The following is a 23,085-nucleotide window of genomic DNA, read 5'->3' on the forward strand; positions in this document are numbered from 1 at the left end:
CCCCGCCCCTGCCGCGTGTCTAGCCTCGGAGGCCCCGCCCCCGCCGTGTGTCCATCTCTGAACCGGGCGGGCGCGCCCAGTTTAAGCTTGCAGACGCTTGCCGCTGGGTGGTCTCGGCTCCGAGGCCTGGCCCTGGGGTTGCCAGCGGCCTTGCACGTTCTACCGCGGGGTTTGGCGTTTATCCCCCTCTTGGAGAAAGCACCGCTGTGCTGAGCGGCATCCCGGGACACAGACAATGGAGGCGACGCTGGCAGCCACCCGGCTGCCCCCGCACGACCCGAGGACGCCCGCGCTGTCGGTGGTGGACATGCACACCGGCGGCGAGCCCTTGCGCATCGTACACGCCGGCTGTCCGGAGGTGGCCGGGCCCACATTGCTGGCCAAGCGGCGCTACATGCGTCAACACCTCGACTATGTGCGGCGGCGGCTGGTGTTCGAGCCCCGCGGCCACCGGGACATGTACGGGGCGGTCCTGGTGCGGAGCGAGCTGCCCGACGCTCACCTGGGCGTCTTGTTCCTGCACAACGAAGGCTACAGCTCCATGTGCGGCCACGCCGTGCTGGCGCTAGGCCGCTTCGCGCTGGACTTCGGACTGGTGCCCGCTCCCCCACAAGGCGTCCGGGAGGCCCAGGTCAACATCCACTGCCCGTGCGGGCTGGTGGCCGCCTTCGTGGCGTGTGAAGGTGGCCGTAGTTGCGGTCCTGTGCGCTTCCACAGCGTCCCGGCCTTCGTCCTGGCCGCAGGTAAAGGGTGTCCAGGCTGGGACACAGTCCAGACGAATCTAACCACTGTTGTGTGCTGAATAAACCCGTGCAACTAACCTACCTTGCCTGCCCTCGCAATTCATAAAAAGGTAATTCCAAGTTGCTGCAAACACGCCTCAGCGTCTTGGTGGTTGCAATTCAGTTATCTTGCAGAGCCTACCCATCCATGCAAGACCTGAGGGAGTTTTGAGTGGAGTGGTGAAGAATTCTGTGCTTCCTTTACCCAAGATCCTGACTCAATGTCTGTCAGGCATTCGTGGAGTTTTCACGGTAGAATGAAGTTAAGAGCAAAGGACAGTGTGTGTGCCCGGGTTCCAGTCTAGCTTAGAATGTGCTTGGTAAGCACATAACTACTAATAAGTTACTGAACATGACCTGTCCTTTCCCCAGCTGTTAAGTGCCTTCTCTCTGAAGGTAGGAGGATGTCAGTTCCAGCCCAGCATGAGCTACACAGTGAGATCCCTTGGCTTTGGGGAAGAACTAAATTTGCAAATGAAGATGTTGCTGCTTTTGCCTGGATGCATAAGCTGACAACACCTGAGATCCCTGACTCAGAGATTTATTTATTTATTTGTTTCCAGAGATTCTTATGGTTAAAAAGGAGCACATAAAACATTCTTAGAATTTTGTTTTCTGAAAGGCCAATACATGTTGGCTTTTGTTTTGAGGCAGGGTCTCACTCTGTAAGCCCTGGCTTGAATGAAACCCTGGAACGTCTAGGTTGACAGACTGGCCTCTGTCACATAGAGATCTATCTACCTGCCTCTGCCTCCTGAGTGCTGGTAGAATTTTTTAAACATCTGAAAAAATATTCATCAAGAAGCAGTGACTTCTGGCTCAGAAGAGAGATGGCTCAGAGGTTAAGAGCACTGCTTGCTCTTCCAGAGGTCCTGAGTTCAATTCCTAGCAACCACATGGTGGCTCACAACCATCTGTAATGAGATCTGGTGCCCTCTTCTGGTGTGCAGAGATATACAAGGAAGCAGAATGTTGTATACATAATAAAATCTTAAAAAAAAAAAAAAAAAAAAGCAGAGACTTCAAGATATGAGGGTTTGTTTCCTGGATGTACAGAAACATGAACAGGTTTTCTGGGTTCTCTAGTATAGATCCTTTGTATCTTTCCAAGCAGGTTATCTGGAGAGGAACTTCTATGGAAGCTGGTGTTTTGTCTTTTATGTCAGGTGTCCTTCTAGTACAAGTTGTACTCAGCATGTGGGTCCCAACTCCCCTTTGGGATGCCTGACCCTTTCACAAGGGTCTCCTGTGACCCTCAGAAAACACAGATATTTACATTACAATTCATAACAGTAGCAACGTTACAGTTATGGAGTAGCAATGGAAATAATTTTATGGTTGTGGGTCACCACAACACAAGGAACTCTATTTAAGGGTCGCAGCATTAGGAAGGTTGAGAACCACTGCTAGCAAGAGCATCCAGCCTGCAGCTTGCAGGGCCCATGTGCCCCAGTATAGCTATGAATGTGGTCCAACACAAAATGGAAGTTACTTAAGCATTGAGCTTCTTTAATGGTTTGCCTGTTTCTTATTGTCTCTGGAGTTTGTAGCTCTCTAGCATGAGCTTTGCCACCTGCAGGATGGAATTTGTCGGTGCAGATGTTTAATATCTGACTGGCCAGGAGCCGGGAGCTAATTCAGTCAGTCCAGGAATACTCTTATGTAGCACTGCCTTTCTCCCAAGTCTTTGAAGCATTCTTAGAAAATCTGCTCTTGATCCTCCCGGAATAATTAGACTCTAGGTCAGCCTGGGTGTGAATGACACTGTTACAAAACAGGCTTAGAGCAACCTCAGTAGGCAAACACCTGTGGTGATGAATGCTTCTGTGGAATCTGATGCCCTTTAAGAAAATGGTATCACAACCAGATTGGCACTTGAGGGAGATCAGTTATGATTTTATGTTTTTTTTTTAAAAAACAGTCGTTTAACTGGATGGCTACCTAATTTCTCCCTAGGCAACTAAAGCAGCAAGTTGGAGGGTCCACTTTGTGAGACCCAACAATTGGTGGCAGCAGTGTCAACTGCATATTACTCCCAGGTTGGTAAGGAGAGGGCTAGCCAAACCTTGATACCAGAGTTCCTGGCAGCATCCCTGAGTGGCAGCACAAGCATCAATGGACTGGAGTAGTCATGCTGAAGCATTAGGAACAGGAAACCCTGCACCCTCAGAAGCACATAAAAGGCAGGGGCATGGTGGGCAGCCTTGATCTGCTCCCCCCATCTCAGCAGCTTTGTTCAGCAAAGTCACCAGCTGTTAAATGAAGGTGCAACCCGTATCCACCTACAGAGTTCACTGCAGCCCTGCATGATAAATGACATTGGTTTTGTTCACTGTATCCTAAGGGTCTACAATAGTTGACTGTAAGTGAATAGTAGCTGAATGAGTAGCTAAATACATGAAATTTGGAGAATGTGCCATTTGGCAATTGTGGCTATTTGGGCCTCTTGAGAATACCATTCCTATTGGAAATTAAACTTTGGCTTTCACATTAGCATTCACCACACCTACACTAACCTGTGCAAAGTCATACTGAGGAGCAGGAGCCAAACTCAAGCCTGAAAAATTAACCTTTCATCTCTGACATTTTTGCAATTCACAGACATACATTTCAATTTTCTGGAAATCTCATATTCAACCTCATTCACACCACATGATACATTTGAGATTTTATCTTTCTTGTCTAACTGAACTTGAGAAGAAAGTTTGTTTTATTCATCCTGTAAACCTTTAGTCTTCTACATGGTATATAATCTTCTGGTAAGTATGCCCTAAGTGTTACCTGAAGGAAATCAATTCAAAATCCTGGACATAAGCTTGCATAGACCAAAGGAAAGATATTAGATTTGGGATTGAGTTCTAAATGCAAGTTACATATTTCAGGGGAAAGGGTTGAGACATGAAAGTTAACTGCTTCTGAGTTTGACCCCAAGCTGTGCCACTTTTTTGGTGGGCGTCTCAGAATTACGGGAGTGTCTTAAGTCGCAGTTCCTGTCTGTCAGTGCTTAAGTAGTTAAGGAAGTAGTGTAGGGAATGAGTCTGCCACAGGGGATATACTCATGGTCTCAGTTTCCAGTATCAGCAATTTAGTTATTTAAGAAGAGAAGTGGCAGGCAGGCGTTGTGGTGCATGCCTGCAAGCCCAGTGCTAGTGTTATGGGCATGAGCTGCTTATGCCCAGCTTAGAAAAAAAATCTGTAAGATGTTCCTTTTGTCATTATAACTGATGATGATCGTTATAAACTGATGATTACCAGTTTGCGAATAGCATTCAAATCCCATCTGAAGCCTTCCCTACTAGTATGTATTCCTTCATGGTCTCACAGATAGCTGCCCCAGAGTTTCCCCATCTCTCAGTCACCGTCTGTGATGTTTCCGACAGAAGAACCTCAAGAGTAGTTAACAGATGTGTACATATAATCGAAGAGAAACACAACATCCAGACTACCATCAGGCACCATTTAGGCAAACCACCATTTTAAGCAAGAAAATGTACATAGCTCTCATTTACCCAACACTGATTTTGAAAATGGATTTCTGCTTCATTGCTTTTTATTGTGAAAGTTCCCTCTTTGAGTAAACATGATTAAAACAGTGTGATTTTTTTTCCTAAGAAACTTAGCTGTGAATGCCTCTTTCAGACCTCACGGTGGATGTTCCTGGACATGGAAAGGTGGTGATGGACATTGCATATGGTGGGGCATTTTATGCATTTGTTAGTGCAGAAAAATTAGGACTTGATGTGTGTTCTGCAAAGACGAGGGACCTTGTGGAGGCAGCAAGCACAGTGACAGAAGCAGTGAAGGCTCAGGTGAGTCCCAGTACTACCTTGATGACAAATGTCTCGCTTGGTGCTTAGGTGAATACAAATGATCCCACCCATAAGGAAATTAGACATGAACACACCCAATTCTTTAGTCATACTAAGACCAGTGTACCGGCTGAAGGGCTCTAGCGTCAACTTGTGAACTCTTGCTTTGACACTGAGAGCACTCATACCTCACCTCCATGTGTCTCGGTTTTCCTACTTTTAAAATCAAGTCACTTTAGTTGGTAAGGGACTCTAGAGTATCCTTTCATTTCTAGCATAATTCTGCCAATCTACTTTGAGTCAGCACTCATAGATGAGAGAGCATTACCGCATTTGAATGTTACAATTTAATTAGTGGTAATAAAAATAGCACGAATAGCATGGTGGTATCTAATATACTTGTATTGATCATATTGTGGGTTCACTTAACAAGGCTTCAGTTTGACAAAATGTATAAAAGGTAGAAAAATGAAAATACGTAGCATTGGGCTGGAGAGATGGCTAAGGGGTTAAGAACACGGGATGCTCTTGCAGTGAACCCAGGTTCATTCCCAGCACCTGCATGGTAGCTCACAGCCATCCCTAACTCAAGTTCCAGGGGATCCAGTGCCCTCTTCTGGCTTCTTGAATAGCAGGCACACATGCATAGACATGCAGGCAAAACATACATAAAACAGACATTTTTAAAAGAACATACACAGCATATTACTATTTGAAATTACCACTTTCTGGGCCTATCAATACCAATATACAGAATTGTTTTATCATGGTAAATTCTAACACTCCCAATTTACATCAGTTTTCTATCCTATCAAACAGATAATGGCTTAAAAACTTAATATAAAATAATTCCACTTCATTTTTTAATGAAACCAAGAAAAGGGGGGGTTGGTTTTCTTTTTTAAAGGAGTAATCTGGGGCTTTTCTGTTAAAGCCCATGATGAAAACAAAGTGATTTTTTTTCTAACAAACTTAGCTATAAATGCCTCTTTCCGACATCACGGTGGATGTTTCTAGACATGGAAAGGTGGTGATGGACATTGCATATGGTGGGGCATTTTGTGCATTTGTTAGTGTAGAAAAATTAGGACTTGATATGTGTTCTGCAAAGACGAGGGACCTTGTGGAGGCAAAGGGTAGACTCTGAGAGAATCCAGAGTCCCTGTACTTTGAGAGAATTAATGGTCCATCATGAAAGTATTGGGCAGAAGAAGTCATTTGTCAGTTGTTGGCTATCCACATTGTTGATGCAGATTTAGGAAAAGACCTTTTGTAGAGCAAGGTCCACAGTTAATGTGCTCTAAGTTCAACCTTATCCCCTTACCACATATTTACAAGAATGTGTTGTGTATGTCAGACACTAAGCTAGGCTCAGGAGACCCAGAGGAAGGACAAACCCCAGTGTCCCAGGGGCTTGATCCAGGGCAAGGAGCTAGCACACGCATGGCAGGTGCCATAGTGGAGGAAGGCATGGGACTTTAAGCAATGGCAAAAACAAGTTTGTGGGTCTTTTTAACTTAGGTTTGATAGACTGGATCTTAGGGACCCAGGTCTAAGTGGTATGTGACACATGTATGAAGATGAGTATGGTGATCTCAGACATTATTGTCAAATACCACAGAAGTCCAGGAAAAGCTCAACTACTGGACCTCCCAAGAACTGGAAGCTTTATGCTTTTGGGCCTGAATACATTTTCCCACAGCCCTGGGCTCTGTGTGTCTGTGCATAGGCACGGCTGTTTAAGGAGCCTCTAATTGTGTCTGTTTTTCCCACTTCATCCAATTGTTTACTTGCCACTAGCCTCTGAACCCTTTCGACTTTCCTTTTTAAAAGTTTTACTCTGCTAGTTTTTTCCACATTCTTCCCTTCCATGTGATGGTGTTAGCTCAGGCATAGACAGCCTGTGGACTAACCACCGTGATTTCAGTGAGTCACACAGTGTGTGTGCTGGGCATGCAGATAAAATAGGACTGCTCATTTAGTTGAGGCTAGATACAGAGCAGCCTCCTCTGCAGAATCATAACTGCCAATAAAACTGTATCTAGAGAGTAACACAATATCAAGCATTTATTTAGACTTATCCCACAGGTAATTTCAAAAGTGATACATACGGAGAAAATTATGTCTGAGAGTCTGTCACTGATATTATTTCTAAAGGCAAAATTTGAATAAAAATTTTACATATGGCCATTTTATTTGCAGTTTAAAATCAGCCATCCCGAGAGTGAAGACCTTGGTTTTCTGTATGGAACGATTTTAACAGATGGAAAAGATGCTTACAGCGAGGAGCCCACCACCAACATCTGCGTGTTTGCAGATGAACAGGTATCAAGACTACAACTGTTAGCCTTAAACTCCAGAAACAGCTGGTAGACAACACTCAGTTCCTGTCATTACATTACGATTCTGAAACAGGTCGACAGGAGCCCCACCGGCTCGGGAGTGACAGCCCGGATTGCTCTGCAGTATCATAAGGGCCTTCTGCAGCTGAATCAGACCAGAGCCTTCAAAAGCAGTGCAACTGGCTCCGTGTTCACGGGGCGTGCTGTGAGGGTGAGTGTAACTCTTGACTTCTTGTCGTGATCCCACAGAGTCAGGAGCTGACTGCTGGATAATAACTTCCTTCTCTGTACTCTTAGACAAGCACTTGAAATCAGGCCTGTAAAGACTTCTGTTCAACAATCGAGTCTCACAGTGTAGTGTTGGCACCTCTGGTTTGACCCACCATGTTTTCCATGTGTCAAAACTATGTTCATCATAATACTAAGACATAGTTTATTTTTCACTCACTCAGAAATAGTGAGGGTATTCTCCACAGGCCACATGATGGGTGATAGCCCAGACACGTGAATGACTGAATGCAGAAGCAGGTGGGAATCCAGCCATTCCTACTGAGACAGACGAGATGGCCTGGCAAGACTGTAAAATGATGCTGCTTTTCTCATTTAAAAATTTTTGTCAGGCAGCTATTTTTATTTACATAAGGTGTGTTTATATTACTGTATAATCAGTTTGTTCTCAAATGAAGCAATGAACAATTATCTCTAGTTCCCAATAAGTACAGAGATGTATAACGTGCATAAAGAAGAACTCGTGGAGGTCCTCAAATACTAAGGTGTAAAGAGGTCTTGAGACCAAAAGATTTGAGAGGTGCCACATTAAGAGTTTTTTGACTTGTTCTGGGGAAGTATTGTAATTCAGGTAGTAGCACATAAAAGATGTGAGTTGTGAAAAAATAGAATTTTTGTAATGAAATGAAATGCAAATGTACTAACAATGAATCTACTCAGTAGTAAATGAAACCTGTTATAGAATGATGGACCTACGTTAGTGAATGAATATACTCATGGAGAGTCCTTTAACATAGGAAGCAAGCTACCCTAATGCAGCTGTTTTTAAGGGCCTCCCCCACAAATACTGAATTATCTTTACACTAGGTATCCACATATCACAGTGATTTTATAATATACCAAACAATTTATGTTCTGTGCAATGATGTGGAACACAGTGTCTTCAGAGTCTGAGACTGGAGATGAAATAATAACCTGCCGTATTTATTAGGAACTTTATTGTGTGCCAGTTTCCAAGCTAAGAACTTTATGAATGCTACTTCATTTAAACCTCACATGAGTCTAGATCATCATAGGCACAGTACCAGGAACAGCTAAAAACTCACATCTCCAATGGCAGGCAGGAGGCAGAGAGCACACTGGGAGTGGTGTGAGTCATTTAAGACCTCAGAGCCCTCCCCCAGTGACATACTCATTCAAGCAACCACAGTGGTGGAGCACTGGCTCAGCAAGCACAAGGCCATGGGTCCCACCTGCACTATTAAAGTGATAAATAGTGAAGCTATTGTACCTGGATTTTGTAGTTGACATTTTACTTTTGGTTATTCTTATTTTAAAAATTAGAAAAGCAAAGACATTACAAGTAAGATTTTTTATTTGCTACTTTTATTATTTCTGCAACCAAATACCCAATGGAAGGTTTTATTCTAGCTTACAGTTCAAGGGAATGTGTTCCACAATGGCAGGGAAGACACAGCAGCAAAGGGGAAGCCAGCTGTCAGGAAGCAAAGTGAGCAGGAAGTGGGCTGGGTATAAAACATTAAGGCCCACCCCCAGTGAGTCCTTCAGTGAGCCTCTACCTCCCAAAAGGTCCACAATTTCCCCAAGGAGCCAGGTGTTCAAACACATTAACCACGGGGGACATTTCATACTCAAAGTACAGCAAATTCTCAGCTGGTGATTTTTATCTGCCCATTCCTCATTGCTCTTCATCCCTTCGCTGTGCAAAAGAGCCCCGCGCCTTCCAGGGTCTCTGAAAATGGCTTCTCAGTTTCATTCCTTGCCCTTCCAATTCCATGACCCCAGCATTTGGTCCTTAGCTTCCTTCTAGTCCCTCTCCAAATTTGATGATACTGGACAATTCCATCTACTTCCTGGACTTCCATTCTTAACCATCTGCTGAAGTTAAGTCCCAAAACTTCATCCCAACTCTGTCTGTCCTGTACCTCTGTCCAACCTAACACTTTAGCAGTTCACTATACTCATCTCTAAGTGACTACCTAAGTGTCTTAAATTCTGCACACTAAAAACTCCTCCATCTCTCTGTCTCTCCCTCCTTCCCTCCCTCCCCCCTCTCTCATTAGTTACTTTTCCATTGCTGCAATAAGACACCATGACCAAGGCAACTTAGAGAAGAAAGCATTTAATTTGGGGCTAACAGTTTCAGAGGACTGGAGTCAATGACCATCATGCTGGGCAGCTTGGCAATACACATGCAGACATGGCTGTGGAGCAATAGCTGGAAGCTTCCATCTTGGTCCAAAAGCAGAAGGCAGAGAGAAAAGTAACTGGGAATGAAGTGGGCTATGGAAACCTCAGAGCCTTCCCAGTGACACACCTCTTCCAACAAGGCCACACCTCTTAATCCTTCCCAAACAGTTCCACCAACTGGTGACCCTATACTCAAACATATGAGCCCATGGTGCCGTTCTCATTCAAACCACCTCTCTCCTCTCTCCCTCTCCCTCCCTCCCCCCTCTTTTCACCCGTGTCAATAGCTTAAATAATGTCACTTCCAAGCTAGAAACTACAGTCAGATTTGTCATATTCACAATTCCCCTCTGTCTGCATTGCCAGGCAGTCAGTTCTACCTGCAACTTAGCTTGTATTCTCCTCCTCTTCACTGTTGTATCATGACTCCAGGTGTCAGTCAGGAAACCAGAATTCTTTTGTTTTTCTTTTTGTGACAGAGTATCCCTCTTAGCAGGTTTCTGGGTTTCAAGTCCCTCTTCTGTGTGCCCCTCTTTCCAGCTAACTAAAACACACATCTGACCTTGTCACCCCTGAAAAACCTTCCTGTGTCTGAGGGAGCAACATGTGGGTTTTTGTAGGTGTAAGAGCCAAGAGCCCAGCCTTAGAGACACCAAACAACTGCAGGATTTTCTTAGTGTGCTCCTTTTGTCTTTTTTTTTCCAGGAAGCAACATGTGGGGATTTTAAAGCTGTCATAGTGGAAGTTGCAGGACAAGCCCATTACACAGGGACAGCAAGCCTGACAGTGGAAGACGATGACCCGTTGAGGGATGGCTTTCTTCTCAAGTGACCTTTCCCATATGTTTTAAGGTTTTCTTTTTAAAGTAATTACCAATAAGTGATGTTTTTTCTGTATCATATTAAAACCAGCATCCAGTTATACATATTGGCTAATTTTCTACACTTTCTAAAATAGAACACTATGACTAAATGCAAGGCATTATACTTCCTACTTGCAAACCTTTTGAGCATAAAATATCACTGATGTGGCATACAAAGTGCTAAAAATTCAGAAACTTTTTAATCATCAGTATACACATGCAAAATTAAAAACTAGTTACTTAATCTATGCTGTGGGCATGGCAGTGCTTTGTTTTAAAGTGTCTTTGAATGATAGTGTCATTTATAGACCACACAATAATTACCTTTGAGCCTGTTAAAATTAGTTCTTGAAAGCCAGGTGTGGGGACACATGCCTGTAATCCAAGCACATGGTGGGTAGAGCCAAGAAGATTGATTCAGGACTAAAATAAATTGGATCATTGTCAGTCATCATAAATTGAAACATTAACTGTGCTGTCCTCAGACAACTCAGCAGATCTTTTGGGAGGCTGTGATAGTACTTCAGTTCTGTGCACACCAGGACTGAATTAACCCATGATAAGTGGCTCTGCGATTTTTGGAGGTCTGGAACTTTATTACCTAACCTACAGAAAAATATGAAGTGAATATTTTTTTATTACCCCAAGCAGTTCAGCTTTTGTGTCGACACCATCACTCACTTCAAAGGAGAAAGGGAAGGAGACACTGTCATTAGCTCAGTGTGACTAAATTTCCATAGAGTAGGTGGCTTGCTGCATTTAAAGAAATAAAAGTAGAACCGCTATTTTCTCTCCTAATCTCATGTCTCATTAATTAGAACAAATATGGTGTTTTAGAGTCACATTTCTTGATTGCCACTTATACACGCTCTATCTGAAAGCAGCGCTCTACGGTTAGTGTCCCATGGCTGCCAAGGGTGCAGATCTTTATCTGTCACAGAGTTGGGAATCATCTGTCACAGAGTTGTTGCTAATGACATGCAGATGACTAAGCTATTTCCCTTCTTGTTTTAGAATTGTCACAGACAGTACATCCCCCATTAACTGCCTCAGGGTAGAGCTCTCTGCCTCACCTGTGGGATGCCATTGCTTCATCTCACTTCTATACGGAGATGCCGGGCAAGCATGTTGACTCACTCTGGAATAGTCAGTCCAGAGACTGTGACTCCAACAAACCGGTACTAGCTAACATCCGGCATTCTAATCCAGCGGTTCTCAACCTCTAGGGATCTAATGACCCTTTCACAGGGGTTTCCTAAGACCATCGGAAAACACAGATGCTTACAGTTTGTAACAGTAACAGAATTGCAATTATGAAGTAGCAATGAAAATGAATTTATGGTTGAGGGGTCACCACAGCATGAGGAGCTGTGTTAAAGATTGCAGCATCAGGAAGGTTGAGAACCGCTGTCCTCATCTATCTTGACCCTCACTCTGCCTTTCTTGGAGTCAGAAAGACTAGGGAGATCAATCTCACTTCCAGCACTGTCCATGCTGCTTCCACACTGTTCCCTGTAACCCAGTCCATCTCAAGGCTTACCTCATGAACAAACCACAGCACCCACAACCTCCTTCCCCTCAGTGACATCCCCCAAGTGTCCACCATAAAGATGATGAGGCAAGCACACCTGTCCCTCTTTTTAGCTTGTTCCCACCCCTAACTCCTTCCCTCAGGAGTCAAGCTTCTAGATATACTTTCCTCATGTATGTAACTGTTGTCTGTTTTCTGCATCATTACTCTCTGGAAACTGCTTGGCCTGTCAGTTATGAGTCATTGAAGGGTTCATCAAACCCATGGTGGACACTGCTGCTGGATCCTTGCAGTCAAGTGTGTTACCTATATTGGAGGAGGTTTCTAGCGAAAAGGTCAGAGGTCACCCACAGAGTGGCCCAGTGAGGCTCCCCAGACTGTTGGGTTGGTCCTCTGCCCCCAATTGCACATGGTGCTGCAATTGTGTGAGCTAAGATCCATAACCTCTTCTTGTTACAAATCTTCTAGATTCCTTAAGAATCAGGCCACCCTTCAACCCCCTCAAAATTCACACATTATGACCTAAAGCTCTAAGGCCTAAAATGATGATTCTCATTGGCTGGGCTTGTTTCTAACTCTCTGAGTCTGGAGGGAGACTCCACTTTGGTAACAAACTTTTTGGCAAATCTGTGTTAATTACCTGATGGGTCCAGGTTTCACAGGTGAGCTGCCCTTACCAAGCAACTTGTTTTTACTCTAAAATACTCAAATAAGTCTGTCTTTTAGGTAAAGGATGGAGCTGACCTCTACAAGAAGCTTTCAAACTGAGGTGACACCAGAAAAGTTACCATTGTGTCTTACTGTCACCCACCTGCCTTGCTTTACACTCTTTAACTGCTTCTTGGTTTTAACCCCCCTCCCACACCACCGCATTCTATTCAGCATCCCTTTCTTTTTCACTCACTATCATGCCCCTAAGCTATCCCATTCATGCCCATGGGAATTAGATGTGGAGTTAGGAATGGAGAGTCTTTGAAGCCTTGAAAGTGAGATGAGGACCTTCGGAGGGGAAGAGGACTGGACCCCAATAGGAAGAGATCCACTGGCAGAGGGGAAGACTGGTGCAGACAAGGAAAAAAGCAAAATGGAGGGTGCGAGGTCCCTCTTGAATTGTTGAACCATGTACCAGACTCTGGCCCTTGTTTGGTGAAGGTCAGTGCCTAGTGGGAGTGCACCCTCCTCCTCCATAGTTCACTCTCCACAGCACAGCACACAGTCCTGTCCCAAGGAAGCTGTACACATTTCCCTCTTACTGCCCAATTGCATGCAGCCTAGAAACAGACACTGACAACTTCAACGCTAACCTCTTGATGTCAAGTTTGCTTTCACCATATCTTTTCTCCAATACTCACCCTTTTCAGTAGTCCAATTTAGTATTCAAAGTCTTTATCAACTACCCTAGCAACTTGGTCTCTACTGCATTTCATTCTTGCATTTTTAAAAGCACTTATTTCCCTGTAATACATTTGTGTCTGCCTAAGATTGTAAATCTTTTAGGGCAAGAACCCTTATTTGCTGTTTCCTAAAACTGGGCATTAACGATTGAAGATTGAATTAAATAAATTAATACCTAAGTACTGTATTTTTGTATTGGATGATTGTCAGCTAGGATTGGTTGCTTTTGCCTCGAAGGGGGATGTGGCAATTTCTGGAGACAGTTTTGGTTGAGATGTACTTCTGGCATCCAATGGGTAGAAATGCTGCCAAGGACCCTCTGTGGGACAGTTCCCACTAACCAAGAATGATCTGGCCCAGACTGTGTAAGGTTGATGCTGAGAAACCCTTAAATGCACTTCTATTTGGACTCTCAAGTTTCCTGTAGAATACACTGAAATAAACTTTAGCACTAATATGGGTTCCAAGACCTGCAATTATCCTAGCCATTCTTTAAGAGTTTCTTAAGCTTGCCGGTGCATTAGCATCTTCTGGAGAGCTTGTCCAAGCACAAGTCTGGACCTCCTCCAGATCAGTATCAGATCAGTTGATTTTGCATTGCTGAAAGTTCTCAAGTGGTGCTGATGTTGCTGGCCCAGGACCCACACTTTGTGAATAGTTGCTTTAAAGAGCACAGGTAACCCAAGGGTTGAATTAAACTTCTCAAGGCCATAGCCACAATCTAGAGGTACAGCTTTGCTGGGCAGCCAGGTCCTGTCTCTCTCCACTCGGTATCTGCCAGAGTGCCTGTAGCTGGAAATGCCTTCCTTATATGCCACACATAACACGTTCCAGAAACCAAATGGTAATAGCAGGGGAGCCTACACCTCTCTCTGCCCTCTCCCATGCATTAACCAGTTACCCTCCAGAGGTCCAGAACCTTGGTATCTTCCCTCCTGGAACCCATGCCAGTCCTTGAGAGCACTTGTTCAGAATCAGACTTAAGGGAGGAACCCAGACTCAGGAATATTGAGTCAGCAAGAAATCTACTGAAACAAGTTCATTACATCAGTAGTTTTCAAGGTGTGGTCCTTGGACTATCATCATCACCACCCATACAAATTCTTGGTCCTCAGAGCTACATCATCTGAAACTGAGATTGGAACGTAGTCACATGTGACATTCCCTCTGTTGCTGGCTCAACATATAGAGGTACTGGAAATACCCTCCACCCCCAAGTTCAAGAACTCTGGATGTCGACTGCTTTCCTTTCCTACCTGTGTACGCCTCACAAAGGCTTCCCCTTTGGGCATCTGCGCCCGACAGGGAAGAGCAAGACCACCTTGGTGAATCTGCCATTCGTACGCGGAGTGGTCTGGCTGTCTCTGGCACAGAGAGGTGTCAGAGGTGGACCATACCAGCCCTCAAATGCGCAGACCCTGGTTGGGTCGCCTGGGGCTGGGGAAGGAGATGATGTGGGCTGGTTTTCTGGGTTACCCGGCTGGCGTCCCGCCCTGCGTTCCTGCGTAAACAGGCGGTTCCCTCGGCAACGCCTGGAACCCACGTCAAGGTTCCACCAGTCCTGGGTGGTGACCGCCCCGTTCGGCCGAGCCCCACCCACTCCTAGCGGTGGCCGCTTGGGTCCGCTCAGCCTTTCACCCTGCTACGGGATGAGCAAAGCGGCTGTCTACGCGGGACCCCATGGAGGAGCAGGCGAGGCCACCCGGCCGCCCGCCCGAAAGCGTGGCCTTACCGGGCAGCGCGCATCCGGGCGGGGCGGCTTCCACGGCCACCGCGGCCGCGCTGTCGTTCAGCGCCGTCGCCACGGTAACGCTGGGAAACCAGAGCGATGCGGGCCGGCTGGAGGCAGTGGGGTCTCGGGGACCGGCGCCGCTGCTGTGGCATGGGGCGGCGGTGGCCGCCCAGGCGCTCGTGCTCCTGCTCATCTTTTTGCTGTCTAGCCTTGGCAACTGCGCAGTGATGGGGGTGATCGTGAAGCACCGGCAGCTGCGCACGGTCACCAACGCTTTCATCCTGTCTTTGTCCCTGTCGGACCTGCTCACCGCGCTGCTCTGTCTACCTGCCGCCTTCCTAGACCTGTTCGCGCCTCCGGGAGACTCGGGACCCTGGCGCAGCTTCTGCGCCGCCAGCCGCTTCTTCAGTTCGTGCTTTGGCATCGTGTCCACGTTCAGCGTGGCGCTCATCTCTCTGGACCGCTACTGCGCCATCGTGCGGCCGCCGCGGGACAAGCTGGGCCGGAGACGCGCGCTGCAGCTACTGGCCGGTGCGTGGCTGGCTGCGCTCGGCTTCTCCCTGCCCTGGGAGCTGCTTCGGGCGCCTCGGGAACCCCCGGCTCCGCAGAGCTTCCACCGCTGCCTTTACCGGACCTCTCCAGACCCCGCGCAGCTGGGCGCCGCCTACAGCGTGGGGTTGGTGGTGGCCTGCTACCTGCTGCCCTTCCTGCTGATGTGCTTCTGCCGCTACCACATCTGCAAGACCGTGCGCCTCTCGGACGTGCGCGTGCGGCCAATGACCACCTACGCCCGCGTGCTGCGCTTCTTCAGCGAGGTCCGCACCGCCACCACCGTGCTCATCATGATTATCTTCGTCATCTGCTGCTGGGGCCCCTACTGCTTCCTGGTGCTTCTGGCTGCGACTCGGCAGGGTCAGGCTACGCAGGCTCCCTCGCTGCTCAATGTGGCGGCTGTCTGGCTGACGTGGGCCAATGGGGCTATCAACCCTGTCATCTATGCCATCCGAAACCCCAACATTTCCATGCTCCTAGGACGCAACCGTGAGGAGGGGTACAGGACTAGGAATATGGATGTTTTTTTGCCCAGCCAAGGCCTAGGTTTGCAGGCCAGAAGCCGCAATCTCCTTCTAAATGGCTGTGCCAGCAGGCTGGGGACTTGCAGCAGGATGCCTTCTTCCAACCTGGCTAGCGGGGCAGGAGGGGAAGTGGTCATGTGGGCTCGCAAAAACCCAGTTGTGCTGTTCTTCCGAGAGGGACCACCAGATCTGGTTACGGCAGATGGCAAACAGCATAAATCTGAAGCCAGGGATAGCAGCTTCTAAAAAAGGTTAGGGTGGAGAGTTTGTAATAGCAGATTTACACCTCTATTGCTTAATGATGCGAGAATCCGGGGAGAACTGTGGATTTCATACAGCCAGACATTTAAAACTAAAAAGACAGAAATGAGAGGGTTACCACTTCATTCTCAAACATAAAAGACGCAAAAGAACACTCCCCTTTCTTCAAAAGTGCCAAAAGGAATGTGAAACGCAAAAAATTAAAACAATTTTAAACCACACAACCAAGCATTGTGAGGTGTAAGTGCTAAAAAGCCACAAAAATAAGATTCACAGTTATTTTAAAAGCTCATATTACAGGAATCACACTGTGAAACAAACAAAAACCATTGAACTGAACTTAAACGATTTATTCAAATACTGGGGTTTTAAATGAGCTAAGAGCCTCTGATCTGTTTGAAGGCCCCTGCACTTCACCAGCATTCAACGAAACCAGATTCTAGCGTCTGCCTGCCTGACCTGCGTTGGCTGCTTAAGCGCTGAGAACAGAAATAGCATTACACAGATTGATGCCCTGCCCCGGAGTTTTTGTGCGAAATTTTAAATTCAGAGTCTATTTTGAACACTTCGGGATTTTTGAAAAGGTCGTTTGTTACTAGATAGAAATCATTGATCCAAAGGGCAAAATTAACATAACGTGGTTGCTTAAACACAGGTCCAACATTATGCATAAAAAAAACCCAACGTTCCTGCTAAGCTCATTTTAACCCCCAAATTATCTGTTGTGGGAAGCCCAGGCTCTTTCCTTACTCTAAACTGTTGTTCCTGTTTGATAGCTTGTATATGCCACTGCAAATGCTTTCGTTAAAAAAAAAGTAACTTTCATACTAGACAAGTTGTCCATTGGGACAATTGTGTTTGTGTTTTTGTTTTGTTTTGTTTTGTTTTTGATAAAGCCCAAACTGTGATTTGAAGTCAAATTGCTTGAATAAAGTGAGTATTGTTAAATTTGCACATAGGCATATATGGACTGCCTTGCTACTTACCCTCCAGCTGCCAAATGATTCCAATGAGGAATTCTAGAAGTAGTTTGAGAAGTATGGTCACATCCTTGGAATAGCCATACACCATCTTAAGAGGACATACTTTCTATTCGGAAGTTTGGGCACTTCTTTTTTAGTAGCAAATATTTTAATCATTATTAGAAAGACAATTGACATGGGTTACAAGATGGGATATAAAGTCTATAGGCACAAGATTAGAGAGATACCTCAAGCAAACTTGCAAAAACAGGTTTTGTAAAACAATAACTCAGAAGCACAATCTATGCTTTGTATATGCCAGATTTCTCACCCTGAATGTCACTTCATTTTCCCTCCCTCCTCCTGCTTCTCTCTAATTCAGTATTCCATAGCTTTAGCTGAATAATCATTTTTTAAAGTATGATCATGCATACTATGTGAAGATTTCATTGTCAGCTAGCCAGCAGTGTTTTATTTGTACCATAATGTCTTTGTGTGTCAGGTGAGTGCACACCATTAATATGTAATCAAAGTTGGAAATACATGATCCTTGTCTTGATGATCAAAGGATGTTTTAATTTTTCTTATTCTCTGGGTATCACCACAGTCAGAAGTTTACAAATTATCTGGGTATGTTATTGCAACAGTCAATGTATCATGAAGGGGATGAGGAAAATTCCTCCTTTCTAAAGGTTATAGGCTAATGAAACCTGAAGAACATGCGATGGCTACCTGCTGTATTTGCCTGCCAAAGTGTGTGTGTGTGTGTGTGTGTGTGTGTGTGTGTGTGTGAGAGAGAGAGAGAGAGAGAGAGAGAGAGAGAGAGAGAGAGAGAGAGATTTGGGGTCATGTAAGAAAATGGAAGTTGCTTCCAGTTTGAGGGGAAATGATAGCCTTGTCATTATGAAATTGATAGAGCAGGAATTCTGCTATCTGTTGTAGAAAGAGTGTGTGATTAAACAAAGGAGGCAAGCGTGTTACAAATTGGGGTGTCACCTACGAAGAACTGAAGGAAGGAATCACACAATAGACATTACATGGAACAACCCTGCCTGATGAGTGAAGGGCTGAAATCTAACAGATTAGAAGTGACAGGGTGTTGGGCTTCCTGGAAGAAAGGGAATTCCTTTCTACAGTGTCAGGGAAAGGGCATTTTTGGAAAGCAATGGTCATGAAAGAGGTGATTCTAGAAGCTATTCTGATAGTCATTCTCAGAATCATAGCTAGCAACAGAAGAGGGAAACCGAAAAGCTCCAATTTAAGTAGGTAAATGGTGTGTGTGTGTGTGTGTGTGTGTGTGTGTGTGTGTGTGTGTGTGTGTGCGCGCTTTTCATTTGCGGCAGAAAGGCTATTCGATGGTAAAAGTAAGATTCTCCCTGCAATCTGTTTCGCGTCATACCCCTTATTTCCTTTTCTGTCTAATGGCAGGAAAAACAAGGATGAGAATTTCTGGCACCCTAATCATCATCTTCCCCATCATCATGTATCATTTTACTTTTACTTTATCTAAGGGCAGTTTTCTTGGTGTTGAAAGAGCTAACATGGAGAAATCATAGAGCCTGCCTGCAGAAGGCTTGCAGCTTCACAGAGGGCCATGTGCTTTCCAAGAACCACCCACAAGCAGGACTCCTTAATTGAGGGGGAGGGAAGGCGTGTCCTTTTAGAAGAGTTTATTTCATTCGGGTTGCAACAATAACAGTAGTTACTATTCAGTAGCTATGTAAACCGGTCTACTTGATTTTCATATCAACCTTGTGGATAGGGTACTGTTGTCAACTTTATCCTGATTTCACAAGTGAGAAATCTGAGGTTCAAAGGTGTGTGATTTATCTGAGGTCACAGCCAGCAAGCACTAAATGCAAAATTTGTATCTGAAAAAAAGTCCAGAAGTCCCTTTAACCACCGTGCCATCCTATCTCTCTCATTTGTAGAAGGCAGTGGGAACAAGCAAGGTAGTCATCTATCAAAGGAATATAAAGTGGATATCATACATTTGAAAGAAATATGTTTAATGTGAACATCTGTGAAAAATATGTGGGGTTTTCATTTTTTTTAATGTAGGGAGCCATTCCAAGCAGTTATTATTTTTTTTCTGAAATAATCCTAATCCTTGGGCTAATGGCCCCAGTCATCCATATTCTCCATTCATGCTCCAGAGAAGATGAGCAGTGTGGGAGAAACATTTAGAATCTCCTCGATGAGACCCTATGAACCTAGACTCTGTAATGCCTCCTGGGACAGTCTACCCCGCCCCACTTATGAACTTTTTTTTTTCACTTGTCAACTCACCCTTCCTGCATTTGTGACCTTCTGGTAAACCCTTGACCATTTCATCACCCTATTATCTTGTAAAATGACTTTTGTTCCTACTCTACAAAAAGCGTGTATGTGTGTACACATGTATATGTGTATATACTTATAGACTGATAGCTCAGTCACCAGGTTAGTAGCAAACTCACCTGGACTTAGAGCACTTCTCAGAAACTAGGTCCCATCTTCAGCCGCAGGCATTTCATTCTGTCAATCATTCATCCCTTTGGCATCCTCAGCCTACTGTTCCACCAAATCCTGTTCATGAACACTCAAAGCATATTCTATCTCTCACCCAAAAGGGTAAATGTATCCCATCTGCCTTAGTTACTTTTATATTGGTGTGATAAAACACCATGACCAAGACAGCTTATAAAAGGAAGAGTTTGATTTGGGGCTCATGGTTCCAGAGGGTTAGAGTTCATGACCAATACTGGGAGCATGGCAGTAGGCAGGTGTGGTGCTGAAGCAGTGGCACAGAGAGAGAGAGAGAGAGAGAGAGAGAGAGAGAGAGAGAGAGAGAGAGAGAGAGCGCTTATATCCTGATTCATTAACAGGAAACATAAAGAGCTAACTGGAAAAGGCTGTGGGCTTTTGAACTCTCAAAGCCCAGCCCCCAAGTGACGCACTTCCTCCAACAAAGTCACACCAACTAGTCTTTCCCAAATACTTCCATTAGCTGGGGACCAAATATTCAAACATATGAGCCTATGGGGACCATTCTCATTCAAACCAGCCCCCCTCTCTCCTCTCTTCTGTCTCCTCTTTCTCATTTCTCTCCTTTCTCTCATCAGACAAACTCATCAAAAGAATTGTCTATTATTTTACAGTTAATGTAAGTCACAATCCACAATTGTAGGGTCACAAGAAAGTCATTTTTTTTTTTTTTGCAATTCAATTGTTTTTCTAATCCTTTATTCTGCCTGAAAGATTAGTTCAGGAATATGGACTTATTCAGTGTCAAGGCTCTGTGGACAACATTCCCCCATTGGTTATCAATCCATAATGTTTTTGAAGCATCCATCAATTTCCCTTTAGCATTTCACCACAGTTGCTGCATAATTATACCCACTTCAGTCCTGAATTCTCTTGGTATTGACCTAAGGACATACAGAAGATGATGGGATGCTTACTCAAGAAAGCTTACTGAAATGGGAGAGAAATATTGAATCTGCAGCATTTGAATTATGCCCCGACCTCTTTCTGCTGTCAGATCAGTTTAACATCCTACCGTCCCAGGCAGGAATACCCAAGAGTACATAGTTCTCATCTCCCCCAGTTCGTGGAATGACTATGTTAATTACTATGGTAATTCCAGAAAGGAGGAAGTCATGCATTTTCAGCTTCACTTTAGGATGGATTCTTAATTCTAGTATAGGCAAGCTGGGAAGGCTGGAGATTACTTTCACTGCAGAGCCCTACCTAGAGTAAAATTTCACTGTAGAGGAAGCAGATTACTCTGCCTGCCCTGGCTTCAGCACTGTAGCTCACCCAGTGACTGACTTTGTCTGGGGATAAAGGTAAACTTTACACAAAGAGTTCTGAAGTTCTCTTCAAAGGAATTAACTTTGTTTGAAGCAGAGTATAGGTAAGTTCAAGTCTAAGGGCAGTCTAAAAATCAATGAGCTTTGAGGTAAACAAAAGGCCACCAGCTTCCTAAAAGATAAATCTTAGGCCAGCAGTTACCACAGAGAAGGAGGCAAAGAAGCATGTCAGGAGAGCCCTCCTGATGGCTACTGTTAGAACAAACACTGTAACAACTAACTCCCTTTGTGGTAAGATTTGGAGCAATTTACACCTCAAAAACAACAACAAAACAGTAACAATAGAACAATTATCAAATTTAGTGACACTGAATCATTAGGTGTGATCAGGTAAAGGGGCAAAGATTCTTACCAAGACCACTGTCATCAAGGAAAATGACCACAGTCAAGGCTGTGCTGAGGAATACCACCAGAGGCTTCACACAGCAGGGCAAAAAGCCTACCCCAAAGCAGTCCAGACAGTTATTTAGCAACAATGAGCCCCATGGCAAGTGTGGCTGGAGCCTGTACTTCCAACTGCTGCTGGATTTTCCCAGAATTCCCAATTTCTTTCTCCCTGACTGTATCTAAATGTCCTGCTTGCAGTAACAGATGCATGAGAAATGTACAGAAACAAAAAATATAAACTATACCTAGGGTTGGAGAGAAAACAACAGAAACTGCCTATGAGAGGAACAGGATGTCAGATTTCATGGTCAGTCATCAATGCAGCCATCAGATATATGTTCAAAGAATTAGTTCTTAACCTGTGCTTGGATTGGGCATGGTAGTGTTTGCCTTTAATCTAAGCACTCAAGAGGCAGAGGCAGGCGAGACCAGCCTGGTCTACATAGTGAGTTCCAGACCAACCAAGGCTATGTACAGAAACCTTATTTCAAATAGCAACAATGAAAATCTGGACTTAAAAAAGTAAAAGAAGTCATATTGACAATTTAATTACCACTGTGAACTATTGGTAGAGATAGAAACCATTAAAAAGACACATAGAAATTCTGGAGTTGAAAGTTACAATAACTGAAATATAAAAATTCACTGGGGATGCTCAACAGTAAATTTGGTTTTGCAGAGATGGAAATTGGTGAATTTGAATATAGTTCTAGAGAGATGAGAAGTCTTAAAGAACATAGAGAAGAATAATGAAGAAGTATGAACACAATCTCCAAGACCACGGAGTACCACTAAGTGCATCACATGGAAAAGAGAGATGAGCAGAAAATATATTTGAAGAAATAACAGCTTAAAAGCCTTTCCCCAGATTTGACTTTAAAAGTAAATTCTACATTCAAGAAGCTTAATGAACTGTAAGATACACACACACACACACACACACACACACACACACACACACACACAAATACATAGGCTCATCACAGTAAAAAATATCAAAAGACAAAGGGAAAACCAAAAGCAACAAGAGAAAGACAGCTTATCACACTCATAGGTAATCCAGTAAGATAACTGGCTGATTTTCTTGCAGAAACAGTGGAAGCCAGAGATGGTGATAGGATGACATATTCAAGATGCATAAAGGGAAACCTGCTGATCTAGAGTCTGATTTTTAGCTGACCCTATTGTCAGGGTTGCAGGTGAGCCAGCCCTGAGTGGTAAGAGCAACAGAGCTGACTCCCGGCTACCTCCACCCTGTCTGCCCTGCGGTGGCATGGGTGAGGGTAAGATGCCCTCCTCCCTCCACCCCTTGCTACCTGAGGCAGGCCAGAGAGCTGACCCTAGGGTCACGAAAGTGAGAGAACTAGCTCTGCCCCACACCAGCTAGCTATGTAGCACAAAGGAGAGCAGGCCTTGCACTCTGCCTGTGCAGCATACTAAAACTAACCCTGTCGTTCGCGAGTGAGCCAGCCCCAAGGATTTAAAAGCAGGAAAGCCAATCCTGTGCCCTGTTGCATGCCTCTCCTATGCTCTGCACCTTGCCTGGGCAAAATAGTATAGCTGCCCCTGGCGATATGAGTAACAGGGATGAATCTGAGGGGTTGAGAGCAGAACTGGACCTGCTTCCTGCTGTAGCCTGCTTTGGGTGGGCAG

General features: G+C 44.8%; 2 protein-coding genes across 2 annotated transcripts; both read left to right on the forward strand.

Annotated features, from left to right (window-relative positions):
* Positions 1 to 38: 38 nt before the first annotated feature.
* Positions 39 to 13,347, forward strand: L3hypdh (trans-L-3-hydroxyproline dehydratase). Its single transcript, XM_027418222.2, has 5 exons — positions 39 to 743; positions 4,422 to 4,591; positions 6,794 to 6,916; positions 7,007 to 7,144; positions 10,078 to 13,347. Exons 1-5 carry the CDS (start codon positions 236 to 238, stop codon positions 10,201 to 10,203), a joined length of 1,065 nt encoding a protein of 354 aa, XP_027274023.1. The 5' UTR covers positions 39 to 235; the 3' UTR covers positions 10,204 to 13,347.
* Positions 13,348 to 14,840: 1,493 nt separating this feature from the next.
* Gpr135 (G protein-coupled receptor 135) lies at positions 14,841 to 17,666 on the forward strand. Its single transcript, XM_027418221.2, has one exon. It carries the CDS (start codon positions 14,841 to 14,843, stop codon positions 16,212 to 16,214), a length of 1,374 nt encoding a protein of 457 aa, XP_027274022.1. The 3' UTR covers positions 16,215 to 17,666.
* The last annotated feature ends 5,419 nt before the right edge of the window (positions 17,667 to 23,085 follow it).

This window comes from Cricetulus griseus, chromosome 5 (genome assembly GCF_003668045.3).
Source record: "Cricetulus griseus strain 17A/GY chromosome 5, alternate assembly CriGri-PICRH-1.0, whole genome shotgun sequence".
NCBI lineage: Eukaryota > Metazoa > Chordata > Mammalia > Rodentia > Cricetidae > Cricetulus > Cricetulus griseus.